General features: G+C 39.8%; 1 protein-coding gene across 1 annotated transcript in view; it reads right to left on the bottom strand.

Moving 5' to 3' along the window:
• The window catches only part of TG (thyroglobulin), a 364454-nt gene that overhangs the window by 231645 nt on the left and 115368 nt on the right, over positions 1-17441 (bottom strand). The window contains exons 26-27 of the mRNA XM_078151800.1: positions 15245-15442; positions 9881-10048 (exon numbers count right to left, since the gene is read on the bottom strand). Of these exons, the coding sequence (XP_078007926.1) occupies positions 9881-10048; positions 15245-15442 (366 nt within the window). The remainder of the gene's footprint in view (positions 1-9880; positions 10049-15244; positions 15443-17441) is intronic.

Below are 17441 nucleotides of genomic sequence, written 5' to 3'. Positions count from 1 at the left end.
GAGTTAATAGTGGGCAGCAGGGTGAGGTACATAAGCTCTTCAGGGCATATCCCTAAAATATCAAGACTAATCTCACACAGATAGCAATTAATGTGATCATCCCTAGAATGTTCCATATTTCTCACTGCCGAGTCAAATTAAGTCAGCTTTACTAAATGCCCACTGTGGGCCGGGCTCTGTGGTAAGTGCTGGGGTACAAAGAAAAGGGGGTGGGGAGGCCCTCGTAGTCTAATGAAAGAAACAACATCCAAACTACTAAATGCAAGATATATTATAGATAAGCCGGAGACAGTCTCCTAGTCAGACCCCCGTCACCAGCCGCCACCTGAAATCACCTTTGACAAGGTCTGATCCCCCACAGTCTCCTCCTCTCCCCGGCCATACCTGTCTATCACAGGGCGACAGATTTAAATCTGGAGAGCGTCTTACACAGCATCTAGTCCAACCCACTCATGTTACAGATGAGGGAAATGAATTAGGGGACTTGCTAAAAGTCATGAAGCCAAAATAAAAGTCAAAAGTCAAAAAGAGATGACAAAGGCATGATTTGAATGCAGGTTCTCTGAGTTTGAAGCCAGTGTTCACCCTGGTTGCCACCCTGATTCTTAGATTTATCTCCCAATTCTCAGCTCTGATTACAACACCCCCCTCCCCAAATCCCTTTCCTTTTGGATAAAAATTATAATCACAAATTCACAGAATCCTGGCGTTGGAAAAGACCTCAGAGGCCTGAATGACAATCCTCTCTACAATATGTCTGATATTTGATCATCCATCTCTTCTTGGGTGACCTCCATAGAGACGAAACCCCTACCCCCATGGTGATCCCAACCTACTTATGTTGTTGTTCAGTCGTGTCCAACTCTTCATGACCCCACGGACCATTGCACACCAGGCCCTTCTGTCCTCCGTTATGTCCCAAAGTCTGTCCAAGCTCATGTTCATTGCTTCCATGACACCACCTATCCATCTCATTCTCTACTGTCCTCTTTTTCCTTTTGTCTTCAATCTTTCCCAACATTAGGGTCTTTTCCACTGAGTCTCATTTTCTCATTATTTGACTAGAGTATTTAAGCTTCAGTTTCAGAATTTGATCTTCCAGTGAATAGCCTGAATTAATTTTTTTTTAAGTATTGACTGATTTGATCTCCTCACTGTCTAAGGGATTCTCAAAAGCCTTCTCCAGCACCACAATTCAAAAGCATTGATACCATGGCTCTCACCGTTCCTTGGAGTCCAATCTCACAGCCATACATTACTACCGGTGCTGTCTCTGCTTTTTAGTGTGCTGTCTAGATTTGCCACAGCTTTCCTTCCAAGGAGCAAGTGTCTTTTAATTTCATGGCCGCAGTCACCATCCGCAATGATCTTTGAGCCCAAGAATATAAAACCTGAAATTGCTCCCATTTCTTCTATTTGCCAGAAGATGATGAGACCAGTTGCCAAGATCTTAGTTTTTCTGATGTTCAGCTTCAAGCCAGCTTTTACACTCTCCTCTTTCATCCTCATCAAGAGGCTTCTTAATTCCTCTTCACTTACTGCCATCAGAGTGGTATCATCTGCATATCTGAGATTGTTGATATTTGTCCTGGCCACCTTAATTCTTGCTTATTATTCATCCAGCCCAGCATTCACATTAAGTACTCTGTGTATGAGATGTATATATAGTGCACCTTATTTATAAGGTGACAATATATAGCCTCGTCATTCTCCTTTTCCAATCTTAAACCATTCAGTTGCTCCATGTTTGGTTCTAACTGTTGCATCTTGGCCCCCATACAGATTCATTGGGAGATAAAGAAGATGATCTGGCACCCTCATCTCTCTGAGGACTTGCCAAAGTTTGTTGTGATCCACACAGTCAAAGGCTTTAGTGTAGTCAGTGAAGCAGGGGTGGATGTTTTTCTGAAACTCCCTTGGTTTCTCCATAATCCAGCAAATGTTGGCAATTTGGTCTCCAATTCCCCTGCCTCTTCATGCTCCTCATTCCACTATGGGGCATCACTAGTTGCCGAGAAGGTCTTCCCTCTCCTCTTCTCTTAAAATAAGGGGAAAGTTGGGGGCAACTAGATGGTACAGTGGATAGAGCACCGGCCCTGGAGTCAGGAGGACCTGAATTCAAGTCTGACCTCTGACACATAATATTCCCTAGCTGTATGACTCTGGGCAAGTCACTTAACCCCAATTGCTTCACCAATAAATAAATAAATAAATAAAATTTAAAGAGATAAATTTTTAAAAAAATTTTTTAAATGAGTGTTCTTAAAATAAGAAAATGTTCTTGCCTCTTAGTAAACTATGCCTCAATTCTAGCTCTGCCCTCTGTCAATAACTCCTACAGTGTGGTACTGTAAAACAATCACTAGTTTTGAAGTCAGAGGACCCAGGTTCAAGTCCTGCCTCAGATGTTTTTTACCTGTGTAAACTTGGGTAAGTCATGCAGCTGGACCTCAATTTCCTCATCTGTAAAATGAAGAGGTTGGACTAAATGACCTGTAAGGGGTCCTTCTAGCTCTTTAGCCTTAGTTTGATGCTCAAAGCCTGCCCCAACCAGGTACCACTCTACCTTTTTGAAGCTTCATTCACATGAATACTTTGTATGTAATGTTTCAAACAGGCTAAGCTATCTACCATTCTTCTTACACATTCCGTATAATATCTTTCTGCGATCTTGTTTGGAACGCCCAGACTTCTAACTTTACTCTCCCCATCTTTCAAGGCTTGGCTCAAATGACACATCCCCCAGGAATCCTTCTTTGAATTCCCCAATAGAAAAATTATTTTTCCCTCTTTGAAATTCCCACTGTACTTTGTGCCTCCCTTACAGTTAATTCTATGTCACCTCCCTCCAAAAAAGGTCTATTTCCAGTACAGTTTATTTGCTTCCTGGTTTCTCTGGTTTCCTTCCAACCGCAGCTAAAATCTTTTACCGGAAGCTTTTCCTGATCCCTTTTGATTCTAGTGCCTTTCTTCTGTGGATTTTTTCCAATTTATCCTGTTTATGTTTTATTTGAACATAGTTGTTTGCAAGTTGTATCCACCACTAGACTGTAAACTCCTTGAGAGCAGGGACCATCTCTTGTCTTTGTTTCCCAGCTCTTATAAGGAACAGTGCCTAGTATATAACAGATGCTTAATAAATGTTGATTGACTTTTTGAGTTTACCAGTAAATTCTGGGGACTATATTTGAAGTCTAGGCATTTGCCACCTGTCATCTACATAAGGCTTGTGAACTTCTGATGTCTAATTCCTGACACCAGGTTACTTTTTTTGGTAGCTAATCTGTAGCTGCCGAATTTTTACAATCTACGATGACAGGCCAATAGGTGGCACAGTAGATAGAGTGTCAAGCCTGAAAGTCAGGAAGACTCATCATCCTGAGTTCACATATGACCTCAGATACTTACTAACTGTGTGACCATGTGTGACCAACTCTGCAAAGGGCCATTTTATAGTTCTGAAGACACACGCTTACTAGTACTACGTAGGCACTAATTGCTTTAAATTTACTTTTTGACGTGTGGCTCTGATTTCAGGATTTCACTTCACCCTGTTTGCCTCAGTTTCCTCATTTGTAAAATGAGCTGGAGAAGGAAATGGCAAACCACTTTAGTATCTTTGCCAAGAAAATCCAAAAATAGGGTCACAAAGAGTTGGGCATGACAGTACAAAAACATCACCACCAACACAGTGACGTGTTACATGTTTTCCACTGTTGTGTTGAACGATTGACATTGATCATCAATTCCAGTTTCCTTAAGGGTAACCCTTCTGCAGTTTCTGGTGACAATGACTTGGTCTAGAGTCACCATTACAAAACATTCAGTTTCCACGAACAAATCTGTATGACTCAGTCTTTCATTCTATGCTTTGTTGTCAACACATTGTTGATTGTATTAATGTGGATTCTGCCCAGGGAGGACCTTTCAGTTTCACTCTTGGACCTTGATTATTTATGTTCTATATCCAAGATAAGTCACTTTCAGTCACATTGGAAAAGTCCAGGGGCTTATACCTGTTATCAGCTCAGGAAAGTGATATCTGTCTACTCCTAAAAAGCCTCTACTTTTTTTTAACTTGTCCTTCATATGCTCTAGGAATATCTACTAATAATCTCCTGTCTCCATCTTCTACCATGGAAGTATTGTAAGTACTTGTCTTTCTACAGCTGCCTTGGCACAGCAGGCCTATGTTTTATTAATATCATGTAGGGTTTTTTGTCTGGATAGTTTTCAATTCTGCAAAAGGTCATTTTACAGTTCTGAAGACACACACTTACTAGTACTGTGTAGGTGCTAATTGCTTTAAATTTACTTTTTGATGTGTGGCTTTGATTTCAGAATTCCAGTAAGTCTCTAAACATAATCAGCCACAGCCTTTGTGTTTGTAACCCACCTTTATGTTCCATGATTCTTGCCTAGAGGTGAGCAAGGTATTTGTAGGATCACCTGCATTCATCGGTTCAAGGTGACCTCCAATTCAAGCTCAAAGCCTTCAGTCTCTTTTTTTCCTACATGTATGTTAAAAAATTTTACACATTAAATCCATATGATTTTTTTGTCATCAGAGGAAAAAGTCCTCAAGAAGGAGTTGATAAATGTCTTTTTGTTGTTGTTTTTAGTCATGTCTGACTTTCTGTGACCTCATTTGGGGTTTTCTTGGCAAAGGTACTGGAGTGGTTTGCCATTTCCTTTGGGTTAAGTGACTTGCTAGCAAGTGTCTAAGTCCAGATTTGAATGCAAGTCCTCTTCTCTTTTTTCTTTTGGTGAGGTGGTCAGGGTTAAGTAACTTGCCCAGGGTCACACAGCTAGTAAGTATTAAGTGTCTGAGGCTGGATTTGAACTCAGGTCCTTCTGATTCCAAGGCCAGAGCTCTATTCACTGCACCACCTAGCTGCCCCTCCTCCCCTCTTTTTAGTTGGAGTCCTATAACTTGATGTCATCAAGATGCATTAAAGGGCTAAAAAAGGTATTTTGGTTTTATTTCCTCTTTCATCTGGAAGCCATATTTAGTTTAAATCAGGACAGATGATAATGAATTTAAAACTACGTAGAATCACAATTGGTTTAAACTATCTGGGGATAAAATGCCACGTTTTATGTGATTCTTTATGGTATTGACAAGTTTTAAATAGAGAGAGATCAGTTTTTTAGATGGCCACTAATAATCTAGCACTGTCACTACCCTTAGATCTATGTTATATATTTGTATTATTTAAATCAGTGTACTCTGTACATGAGTGCAGAACTGAGTCAAAGGCTTTGTGACTATCAACAAAGACAATAGGTATGCTTTGATGTTTTGGGGGCACCTTAGTCAATAATTACAAAGCGAATAATGAGTTGTTTTTTGTACCCAAATGCCTTTCTTGGCATGCCTTTTTTTTTTTTTTTGCTCAAGGCATTTTCTCTGTCCCCATGTCTAGGACATTCTCCTTCCTTTACTCCACTTCCTGGCTTCCTCCAAGTTCCACAAATCCCATCTTTTAAAGCAACCCTTTCCCAGTCCCTCATAATTCTGGTGCCTTTCTTTTGTTATTTGCTGTTTACCCTGTACATAGCTTGTTTGTATATATTTATTTTCATGTTGTTTCCCCCCATCAGATTGTGAATTCCTTGATGGGAAGAACTGCCTTTTGCCCTTTTTTATATTCCCAGTTCTTAGCACAGTGTTTGGCACAAGGAAGGTGTTTAATAAATGTGAATTGATTGATTCAGACCAAATAGATTTTTCTTGTGTTTAAAGATTTTTTTTCATGATGCAAACTGTGAATACTCTGCATAAAATACATAAATATGAAATGGGTTTATATTTGGAGGCATCACTGATTCTCATTTTTGATAGTACATAGGTGATGACTTCTGTTTAAAAAATATGTGGGATCAGACTGATGTCTGAGAGGAATTTGGTAAAAGATACACATTAACAATTTTTTCAAAACAATTCACACCCTTTACCATATTGGTTGCCTTCTCAATAGATGGAGGATAGGCTGGAGAGAGTAAGAAAATCTGAAACTCAAAATTTTTAAAATGAATGTTAAAATTTTTTAAAATCTTTTTTTTTAAATTCATACCCTAATGCACCACTGTAAAGCATTTAGGTGGATAGTTATGGATCTTATCTGTGCCATCCACTCACCCCCTTGCTTTTGAATTTTGCCTAGAGGCTAAAGTTATGGTCACTTCTCTTGACATTTCATTCACTCATTTTATTACCTGTGAAAGCTTTGTTTCTTGTTTGATCCAACTAGCATTTTCATTGCATTGCACTTCATGCAACCACAGAATTTTTCACATCTTCCTTTGGAAACTCTATCTTGCTTCTTTTTTTTAACTTCTCTAGCTTTTTGAAAGTCTTTAACACATATTCAATTGTTTATTTTGTTCTAAGCAATGCTTTGACTCTTTATATTATCTTAACCTTTTCTCTTTTGCTTTTCATTGTTAATTAAGAGTATTGACAACTTCTGATAGGATTTGTTTTCCACATTCTTTTCTGCCTGACTTCTTGTTATTGAAAATTTAATTTAATGCTTTTTAAAATTAATAATTTTTTAAAATCATCATCATTGTTGTCATTAAAAAGGTATAAGAGATAGAGAGTTCACCTCCAAGTCCAAAGACCTTGGTTCAAATCCCACCTCTGACACATACTATGCGACACAAGCCAAGTCACTTCTCAGTGCTTTAGGCAACTCAAAAAGACTATAAATTGCAGGTTTGTCTAGGTAGAAGGAGTTTCCTCCCCTGGGAGTCCCTTATGCCAATGAAATCATATATCCAATCCTAATCCTTATTATTAATATCCCACATAGCATGACATGTCACTGTGGAGAACATGAATGATTCACCTATATAAAGAAAGGGCTGGATTACATGACCTTAAAGGTTCCTTCTAGCTCCAACATTACAGGCTTTATGTTGTACTTTTTTTTCTTTTTCTTTTTCTTCTCTTCTCTTCTCTTCTCTTCTCTTCTCTTCTCTTCTCTTCTCTTCTCTTCTCTTCTCTTCTCTTCTCTTCTCTTCTCTTCTCTTCTCTTCTCTTCTCTCCTCCTCCTCCTTCTTCGTTCTTCTTTTTTGACAAAGCAATCAGGATTAAGTGGCTGGCCCAGGATCACACAGCCAGTAAGTGTTACATTGTACTTTTCTATGTCAGGTGCTTCTCATCTCTTAACTTTCTATGTTCTCTATTTCAAATAGTCCAGTGTTAAGTTCCCTTCTAACTCTAACCTTCCAATGGAGTTTGGTGAAGCTTCGTTGTAAGTTCTACCACCATGCTTCCCTTCAGTGGTGAGTTGCCAGGCACCCGTTCATTGCAAGGCCCAGGTGCTCAGTAATTTTGTCTCCCCAGACACCTGTGTGTGGTTTGGAAACTGCCGCACTGCCAGGGTGTGAAGCTGGTAACCATTTCCTTGGGCAGAGCACTGGAAGGGCTGGCAGCTCAAGCCAAAGACATGTAACAAAAGCAGACTAGTGCCTAGGGCTGCAGTCCATATCTTAACCAGCAGACTAGAGCCATCAGCTATTACATTGCTCACAATGTGAAGTCCAGCAAATACCAAGTGCTTATTATAGTTGTTTATTCATCTGACTCTTTGTGACTCCATTTGGGTTTTTCTTGGGAAAGATACTGGAGTGGTTTCGCCATTTCCTTCTCCAGCTCATTTTACAGATGAGGAAACTGAGCCAAACAGGGTAAAATAACTTGCCCAGGGTCACACAGCTAGTAAATATCTGAGGCCAGATTTGAACTCAGGAAGATGAGTCATCCTGATTCCACCCCTGGCACTCTATCCACTGCATCACCTAGTTGCCTGAGCACCTATTAGGTACTGTCTAACATAGGATCTCGCATATAATAGATACTGAATAACTACTTCTTTAATAATTGAGCAGGACACACTGTTAGGTGTGAAGATAGCCAGAAATCAGGAGACAATGTGTCATCATGGAAAGAACATTGGGTGTGGAGTAAGGAGGTCTAGATTTAAGTCCTAATTCTCTCATTTGCATAGCTCTGTGACTTTGGGAAAAATCACCGCATATTTCTGGGCTTCAGTTTCCTTATAGGTAAAATGAGAAGGTTGGGCTGGATGTTTAAAGTCTCTGTCACCAGTTATGTTCTGTGTTCAAGGATCTGAGAATGTGATCTTAGCACAACAGATCTAGAAGTGGAAAGGACCTTCAACGTCATCTAGCCCAACCCCCCTCCATTTAGCAAGAGGGAACCTTAGTCCCAGACAAGTTAAAGAAGTCCTAACATCACACAGGTAGAAAGCGGTTTCTTAACCTGTGTGAAGGCATGGTCAGAAGGATTCATTGTGCACAGTATGTCTTTTATCAGAATTTGATAGTGACATTATCCTTTATGGGATTTTTCAAATTGTGATGGGGAAATGTGTGCCAGTTCTGCCTACTTGGTATCAGTTCCAAAAAAGAAGGATTTCACACAATTATATTTAAAGCTAGGACCTTAAACATCACCTACTCCAGGGATTCTTAGCCTTTTTCCATGTTGTGGTTCCCCTTGGCACTCTTGAAGCCTATAAATGCCTTCTCAGAATAATGTTTTTAAAGGCATAAGACAAAATACGTAAAATTACAAGTGAAAAAAGTGAAATAAAGATGTGATTTTTTTTTCCTTTCCAAATTCATGGATTTCCTAAGACCTCTGACTTAGGTCAACTGTAACATTTTTTCAGATGTAGAAACTGACACCTATGGAGGGGAGCCCAAGGTCACACAAGTAAGAGGTAGAAAAACCAAGATTTGAACCCAGATCCCTTGACACTAAATCTAGTACTCTGTCTATTGCTGATAGGTAGGCACAGTCGATAGAGTGCCAGGCCTGGAGTCAGGAAGATTCACCATCATGAATTCAAATTTGGCCTCAAAACACTTATTAGCTGTATGATCCTGGATAAGTCACTTCATTCTGTTTGCCTCACTTTCTTCATCTGTAAAATGAGCTGGAGAAGGAAATGGCCAACCACACCAGTGTTTTTGCCAAGAAAACTCCAAAGGGGGTCATAATGAGTTGGACACAACTACAAAACAACTGAACAACAACAGTCTATTAAATAGACTTTCACATGAGTCCAGCAAGCATAGGAAATAGAACTTGTTTGAGGAAAGGCTTTGACTTAATTTGAATTGTACTGAATATGTGCTTTTCTAAAAACCAGTCAATAGACACAGCAGGACTTTATAATCTCTTCACCTCTCTATCAGTGGAGCAATTGTGCAGATGTGATCTGCTGCAGAAAACTAATATGAAGGGTGGCTAGGTGGCTCAGTGGATAGAGTGATGGCCCTGGATTCAAGAGGACTTGAGTTCAAATCCGGCCCCAGACACATAATACTCACTAGCTGTGTGGCTCAGGGCAAGTCACTTAGCCCCAGCTGCCTTGCCAAAAAAAAAAAAAGTGATAAATTGAGAAAGCTGGCCATGTTTTCATCAAGGGTGCTCTTATTAGATATGTAGACTATCTTCATAAATATCTTACAGAGGATAGGGTTAGAGGCTGGACCTGTGATTTCACTGGTAGAGGGGCACTCCTGGAAAAGGAAGCCCCCTCTACCAGTGCAGGTGAACACCTTCTCAAAATGTCTGGGGGGCACGGATAGGTGACATGACTGGCCCAGGTCACACAGTCAGTATGTAGCAGAGGCAGGACTTTGATCTCAGGCCTTCTTGGCTCCAAGGCTAGCTCTCTAGCCACTATTCCACACTGCCTTTGACAGAATTTTAACAACATGAAAAAAAAAATAGGCATACGAGTTAAAAAAAAAGATGTGAATGTCTTCTCAGGAAGTAAGGGCCTTGCTCGCTAAGGCGGTGAGAGGTTTAGGAAATACAGGAGGCGTGTTTACTTACTTCCTGTGAACTCTTGCTCTCCCAGGCTCAATGTAAACTGCCTCTTCCTTGGGTCATACTTCACATTATCACACATACCATAGCTCTGGACCTCTGAAAATGGCCTCCAGTCATTTTTATTGCAGAGCAGGACATCAGGGGAGCCCATCAGGCTGCAGAGGATTGTACCTACATAATGAGGAAAAGAAACATTCAAGGTTAGAAAACAGAAACAACAGAAAGCCCAGAACTGGAAGTAACAAGTCTAGGGTTCTAGTCCTGTCAACATCACATTCCAGATGTGTGACGCTGGGCAAACCATTTTATCTTCTCTGGGTCTCAGTTTCCTCATCTGCAAAATGGGTATGATGATCCAGTTTCCCAGGGCTGCATCTAACCTACTTCCCAGGGCTACAGTGAGTTTCAAATGAAACAATGTATATAAAGTATCTAAAAATCATAGCGATGTAAAGTATTAGGGATTTCACTGTTGTTATACAGAAACTGAACTTCTGAATTATCAGAGGGCTGACTGCATAAACTGGATCGTCAAGCTTAGGAACTATAATAGCTTGCATTTAGGTAGCATTTTTAAGGTGTGTAATTGTTGTTCGCCATGTCCAATCCTTCATGATCCCATATGGGCTTTTCTTGGCAAAGATACTGAACTGGTTTGCCATTTCCTTCTCCAGTTCATTTTACAGATGAGGAAACTGAGCAAACAGGGTAAAGTGACTTGTGCAGGGTCACACAGGTAGCAAGTATCTGAGGCTGGATTTGAACTTGGAAGATGAATCTTCCTGACTTTCAGGCCCAGAGCTCTATCCACCACGCCACCTAGCCGCAAAGGTGTGCAAAGCACTTTACAAATATCTCTTGAGTTTTACAACAACCCTGGGAAATAGGCTCCCATTTTACAAATGAGGAAACTGAGGCAGGCAAGTTACCTTGCTCTTGATCTAGTGTTCTATCCACTCTGCCAACATGACTCAGAGAGAAAAAATAAGTTTATGTTATTTTAAAAAAATAAGAATAGAGAAGTAGTAGGTGGGGTGGAGGGTGTGCTACAGACGTGAAATGTTGCACATACTTTGACATTCAATAAATATTTATTAAGCATCTGCCATATTATGTGCTGGGCCTTGTGCTAGCACCGGGGTTACATATTTTAAAAAAGAGAGTCCCTGCCCTCAAGGAGTTTACAATCTAATGGAGAGGCCAACACACAGAAAGGAAACTGAAAAGTGGGGGGGGGGAAGTTGAGATAAATACATCACTGTTGCTGTTATTCAGTAATGTCCAACTCTTCATGAACCCAACCAATGTTATTTATCCATGGGGTTTTCTTGGCAAAGATACTGGAGTGGTTTGCCGTTTCCTTCTCTAATGGATTAAAACAAACAGAGGTTGAATGACTCATCCAGGGTCATACAGCTAGTAGGTATCTAAGACTGGATTTGAATTCAGGTCTTCCCGACTCTAAGCCCAGCACTCTATCCATTGAGCCATCTAGTTACCTACAAAATATATCATTAGTTTTACTTAATTTCTTTACTTTGTTACAAAAGACCTCTTAGAGTAGGGGAAATCTATAAATGTTTGTAATCTAAAAAACAGAATACACCAACTTAAAAAAAAAGTCTCATAGAGTTCAAAGAATGGCTAAATGGCTATTTCAAGACCTGTGTATATTTTTATGCCCATGAAATCAGGAGACCTGGGTTCAAGTGCTGGTTTCATCACTTAGTAGCTGTAGGCAAATCACTTAACTTTTCTCACTTCCTTCATCTGTAAAATGGGTGTGATAATAGTTACATATTTCCTTCACAGGTCTGTAACGTGATGATTGGATGCCATAATGAAAGTAAAAGTGCTTTTTAACTATAAAACACTACAAAAAAGTCAATTCGATAGAGACTGATTGGGAAGGCCAAAGGGTGGAAAAATGGAATTAAACAATTGGCAGGTGTTCTTCCCTCTCTACTTGACCTCAGAACAGAAACACACTTAGCTTTATTATCTTTCTCACCCAATGCCAGCACCTCCCAAGTCAATGGGAACTCTGTGTGTGGGGAAGGAGATATTGATGGGCATTGATTAAGGCCTGCTCAGTTTATCCTAATACAGCCCCCCTTTAGTTGTGGCCCAGTGCACAGAGGGCCACACCATACTACTGAAGCCAACTTCAAAGTGATGCAAGCTGAAATGTAAGGAGATGTCATAAAGTTTAACTCAGGAAATATCAATGGAAACCAGACCTTCAGAGGGAAGGCAATAAGGCGTGGAAAGCTTTTCCCAGGACCCAAATGGCACAAGCCCAGAGAGCTAAATGGTAATACAGGGAAAGTCACAAGGACCCAACAGGAAATTGGGCCTGTTTGGAGCCGGAACTGGCCCAAGTGTTTTTAAATACTTGAATTAAATTCTAAGCTTGCCAATAGGATGAGCCTGGGAAACACATCTGCCTATGCTGAAAAAAAATAATATTTTAAAAGAGGGGAAAAAAGTAAAAATTTTCACTTTGGAATCCCAGAGGTTGTTAGCCTATATCCTATTACATTTTTTTTTAGGCATTAAACTTGGAGAAAAATGGAAGTTAAATTTTAGCCAAAAATTCCTCTGAAATAGACTCCATGAGCCGACTATTTCCATGGAAGAAAAAAATTATTTTCACATATGATCTCAAGGAAAAACGAATAAACTTTAAACAGCCAAAATGGTGTGGCATATAATAAAGCAGCTAGGGTATTGGACTAACATGTACCAGAGGGTGGGAGCCCAAGGAAGTGGAGTCTGCAGGCTTGGGGTCTAGATCCTCTTCTACCACCAACCAATCAGTCCATCAGAAATAATGTATTCAGCACTGACTCTGTGACAGCCACTATGCAAGACACTGGAATGGGGGTAAAATGAAAATAGCCCCTGCCCTCCAGGAGCTAACATTGGCTACATCAAAGATAGGTGTGGATTAAGTAAGTGTGGACTAGCGACTTCAGTGGGGACTACACTGGCAGCTGGGAGGGGGGAAAGGGGGGTTAGGAAATGTCTCCTGCAGAAGGTGGGACTTGAACTAAAACTTGAGGGGACCCAAGGAAACTGGGGCTGAGGTGAAGAGGTAGAGCATTCCAGGTGTGGAGGACAGTTAGGGCAAAAGCATGGAGCTAGATTACCACAAGCAAAGCATTTCATGTCTTGGGGCCTCAGTTTTCTCATCTGTAAAATGGGCTTGGATGATATCCAACTATATTACCCGGCTACCATACATGGTATTGTGAAGATAGATGGTGCAGATGATAGACATAGGTCCTGGGGTCAGGAAGATCTGAGTTTGAATGTTGCCTTAATTCCTTACTGGCTGTCTGATTTTGAGCAAGTCACTTAGCCCCTCTGTGCCTCAGTTTCCTCATGTGCAAAATGGAGATAATAATAGCACCTACCTCACAAGGTTTTAAAAATCAAATAAGATATATATACATATATATATGTATATATATATACATACATATATATATATGTATATATATATACATATTTAAAGTGCTTTTAAAACCTTAAAGCTCTGTATAAATGCTAGCTATTATTATTGCTATGAAAATAATAACCTATAATTCTATTGGATTTCATAGTCTACAATTCACTTTACTAACAATGCTTTTGTGAGGTAGAGAGTATTATTGTATCTATTTTACACATGAGAAAACAAAGAAGTGATTTGCCATATGGTTGGAACATAGTGGGAGCTTAACAAATTTTTATTGATTGATTACCTGACTAATAAGTGGTAAAGCCCGGATGCAAAACCCACATGTTCTAATTTCAAATCCAGTTATCTTTTTCATGCTAAATAAAGGTTTGATTTTTTCTTCTTTTTGTCACAGAGTACTTTCTTTTTGGAAGTCATTTTTAATTTCTTTAATTTTTTACAAACACCTAGGTTACATATTTGGGCAGCTAGGTGGCACATCAGATAGAGCTCCCGTCCTGGAGTCAGAAAGACTCATCTTCCTGAGTTCAAATCTGGCCTCAGACACTAGCTGTGTGAGCCTGGACAAGTCACTTAACCTTGTTTGTTTCAGTTTCCCCATCTGTAAAATGAGGTGGAGAAAAAAATGGCAAATTCCTTTAATATCTTTGCCAAGAAAACCCCAAAATCCACAAAGAATTGGACACAACTGAAAACTGACCAAAGTCAACAAAATGTTACTTGTCTAATTTCTTACATTAGAACATCACAGCTGATGTTAGAATACATTAGAATATAGAACATAGAATATAGAATATATATACAATAATCTATATAGAATCTATCTATATAGAATAAAAGAATAGAATAATCTATATAGAATAATAGAATGTAAACTACATAGAATATAGAACACATTCAGAGTCAAAACTTAGATTCAGCTCTGAAATCACCTTCAGATCGAATCATTAAGCCTTGTCTTAACTATAACAAGGAATCCTCACTTCCTGACAACCAATTCTAAGTCATGCCACCATGAATATACTCTCCTCTCTCCACTCTCCTGCTTTCTTTATGTGTTGCCTTACCCAACTGGAAGGTAAGCTTCTCGAGGGAATCAACTGGGACCTGTCTTGTTTGCTTGGATTTGTGTCCCCAGTGCTTATCATAGTGATTATCACAAAGAAACAGTTAATGAATGCTCGCTCGCTCTCTCTCTCTCTCTCTCTCTCTCTCTCTCTCTCTCTCTCTCTCTCTTTCTCTCTTTCTCTCTACTTCTCTGTCTTTGTATTTGATCAATGTATCTACACATCCATCCATCCATCCATCTGTCTGTCTATATCAGTAAAGTTTACTGGGTACTAGTCACATAGGCTAAACCCAGGTCAAAGCAATGTGAACTAGTGGAAAAAATATTGGACTAGCTATTAATAGATTAGGGTTTTAGCTCCAGTTGAGCCATTAATTCATGACCTTGGGCAATGAATCACTTCACATCTCTCTGGATCTCAGTTTCCTCATCTGTAAAATGAAGGGGTCAGATAATAGAATCCCTAGGGTCCTCTTTTGAGCTCTAATAGTCTATGTATTCTGCTCTAACACTCTGTTCTAAGATCTCTTCCGGCTCTAACATTCTCTATCTTAAGGTCCTTTCTGGCTCTATTCTCTATGATCTTTAGAAGTTCTTTATATAATCTAGGGTCCCTTCTGGATGTGATATTGTAAGACTCTTTGATTCTAAATGTTTCACAGATGCAGCTCACTGTTCACAGTGAGGTTTAGGGGTCAGATAAGATAAATTATCTGCATCAGCATGAATCCATCAGCATGACCATAGAAGCAATTCAAATTGTCACCTTTACTGCTTGTGAACCAAGCAGTCTTTCTATACACTAAACCTAACATGTTAATGCAAGCATTACCTCCTCCGAGCAAAGTCTGTGTGAGGATGAAGCCATCACAGCAGGGTTCTCTGTCACAGGCCTGGCGGCAGTAGAGGTAAGTATCTGTCAGATTCGCTCCATCAGCTGAGAACATGATGGACTGGTAGACTCCTGAGACAGTATTCTGGAAATCCATTTTCTCATATGTTTTCTGACCAGATGTGGTGAATTCATACCCTAGGATATCAGGAAGGAGATAAAAGAAGAAATTCCAAATCTTTGCCACAGAGATAGTAACATGTTGATGTTTCAGAGAACTCATATCCTAAGATCATGGAATATCAGAAGTGGAAGGACCATAAAGACCTTCTAGTACAGGAATCCTCCTCACAGTAACACTGGGAAATGGTCATATATGCTCTTCTAAAAGACCTCCAGTGATAGGGAGTACACCACCTTCTGAGGCAGCTTATTTCACTCATGGACAACCTTAATGATTAGGATGATCCTCTGTCTGCCTTTCTGAACCAGGGGAAGAACTAGGAAGTCCCAAAGGAAAAGCCTGGATGGATAGAGGGAAGAAGGGTTGCTGGTGTTGGTGTTAGTGCACATTGCATTCAGAATGCAATGACAGAAGTAGAAACTGGAAGAAGGTCTGTGCATGAGAGGAAATTGCAACTTTCTATTCCTAGGGGTCCAGTAAATATCCTTTATGTCAGTATAAAGAGACCCTATGGTGTGGTAATGGGAAAAAGCCAGAGACTTGAGGTTAAAAGACACCAGAGTTTAAAGTCTATCACTCACAACGACTAGCTGTGCTACCATGGAGAAATTACTTAATTTCTCCGAGCCTCAACTTCCCCATCTATAAAATGAGGAAAATAATAATTAGGTTACCAAAAATTAAACTAGGTAATCATATAAAACATTTTATGAACCTGGAAGCTCTGTATTAATCAATCAACAGGCATTTATTAAACACTTAATTGTGTTTCAGGTACAGGTAATACAGATAGTAAGAATGACATAATCCCTATTCTTGATGTTTGTCTGCTATCCTTAATAATGTTTGCAAGATCTACCTTGCCCAGTTGTGACTATGGAAGTACTTTGCAAGCATTAAAGGGCTAAAGAAATAGGAATTAGTCTCATTCTGTCTGTCAATCTGTCAGCACCCCCTACTGTCCATTTTGGACTTCCCTAAGTCATCATCTCCCTTTTCCTCCCACACCACACCACACACTAGATTCCCAAAGCAAATGGTCTTTCGTTCTTTCACACATGGTCTAGTTGAGAGCCATAAACCACAGGCTAAATGTGCCACTGGCCCATTAACTATGACTCCGTTTCCCCATCTATAAAATGGATGCAATGTCTTTTCTTAGAGACGCAGTGAGGGTCAGTTAGATCATTACACAAAGTTAGTTGTTGTTGTTGTTCAGTCATTTTTCAGTTGTGTCTGACTTTTCATGACCCCCTTTGGGGTTTTCTTGGCAAAGATACTGGCATGGTTTGCCATTTCTTCCTCCAGCTCATTTTACAGATGAAGAAACTGAGGCAAATGAAATGACTCGCCCAGGGTCACACAGCTAGTGAGTAACTGAATTTGAACTGGTCTTCCAGTCTCCAGGCCCTGTGCTCTACCCACTGAGCCACCTAGCTGCCCTTATATACAAAGCTAAATTTCCTCAAAGGAAGGCACTTTGTTAAGTTAAATTTCCACCCATCCTTTAAACTCAAGTTAAATGCCACCTCCTCTAGGACCCCAGCTTTGGTCAGGAAGACTCTCCCCTCTCCTGGATTTTACATTGCATACAACTCTCCTGGAATCTTTATGTATTTCTTGGAATTATACTCATTTGTGTATGTGTCATATTCCCTTCAGAAGCCCATGAGTTCCCACCCACTAAAAGCCAAAGAAATACCATTTGCTCCAAAACATTTATAGCAGTACTTTTTCATGGTAGGAAAGAAATGTAAACAAAGTACACGCCATTGATTGGGAAATGGTTAAACAAATTGTGGTACATAGATACAGTGCAATATTACTGCGTTGTAAGAAATGACAAGCATTAATAATAATAATATGTGGCATTTACATAGTGTTTTAAAGTTTTCAAAATACTTGACAAATATTAGCTCATTTGACCCTCACAACAAGCCCGGGAGGCAGGTACCATTATTATCCCCATTTTACAGATGAGGAAACTGAGGCTGGGAGAGGTTAAGTGACTTC

Source organism: Phascolarctos cinereus, unplaced genomic scaffold, assembly GCF_003287225.1.
Source record: "Phascolarctos cinereus isolate Bilbo 61053 unplaced genomic scaffold, phaCin_HiC Scaffold_4;HRSCAF=312, whole genome shotgun sequence".
Lineage (NCBI taxonomy): Eukaryota > Metazoa > Chordata > Mammalia > Diprotodontia > Phascolarctidae > Phascolarctos > Phascolarctos cinereus.
Note: the sequence above shows the minus strand (reverse complement) of the source record. Positions and strands in the feature narration are given on the sequence as shown.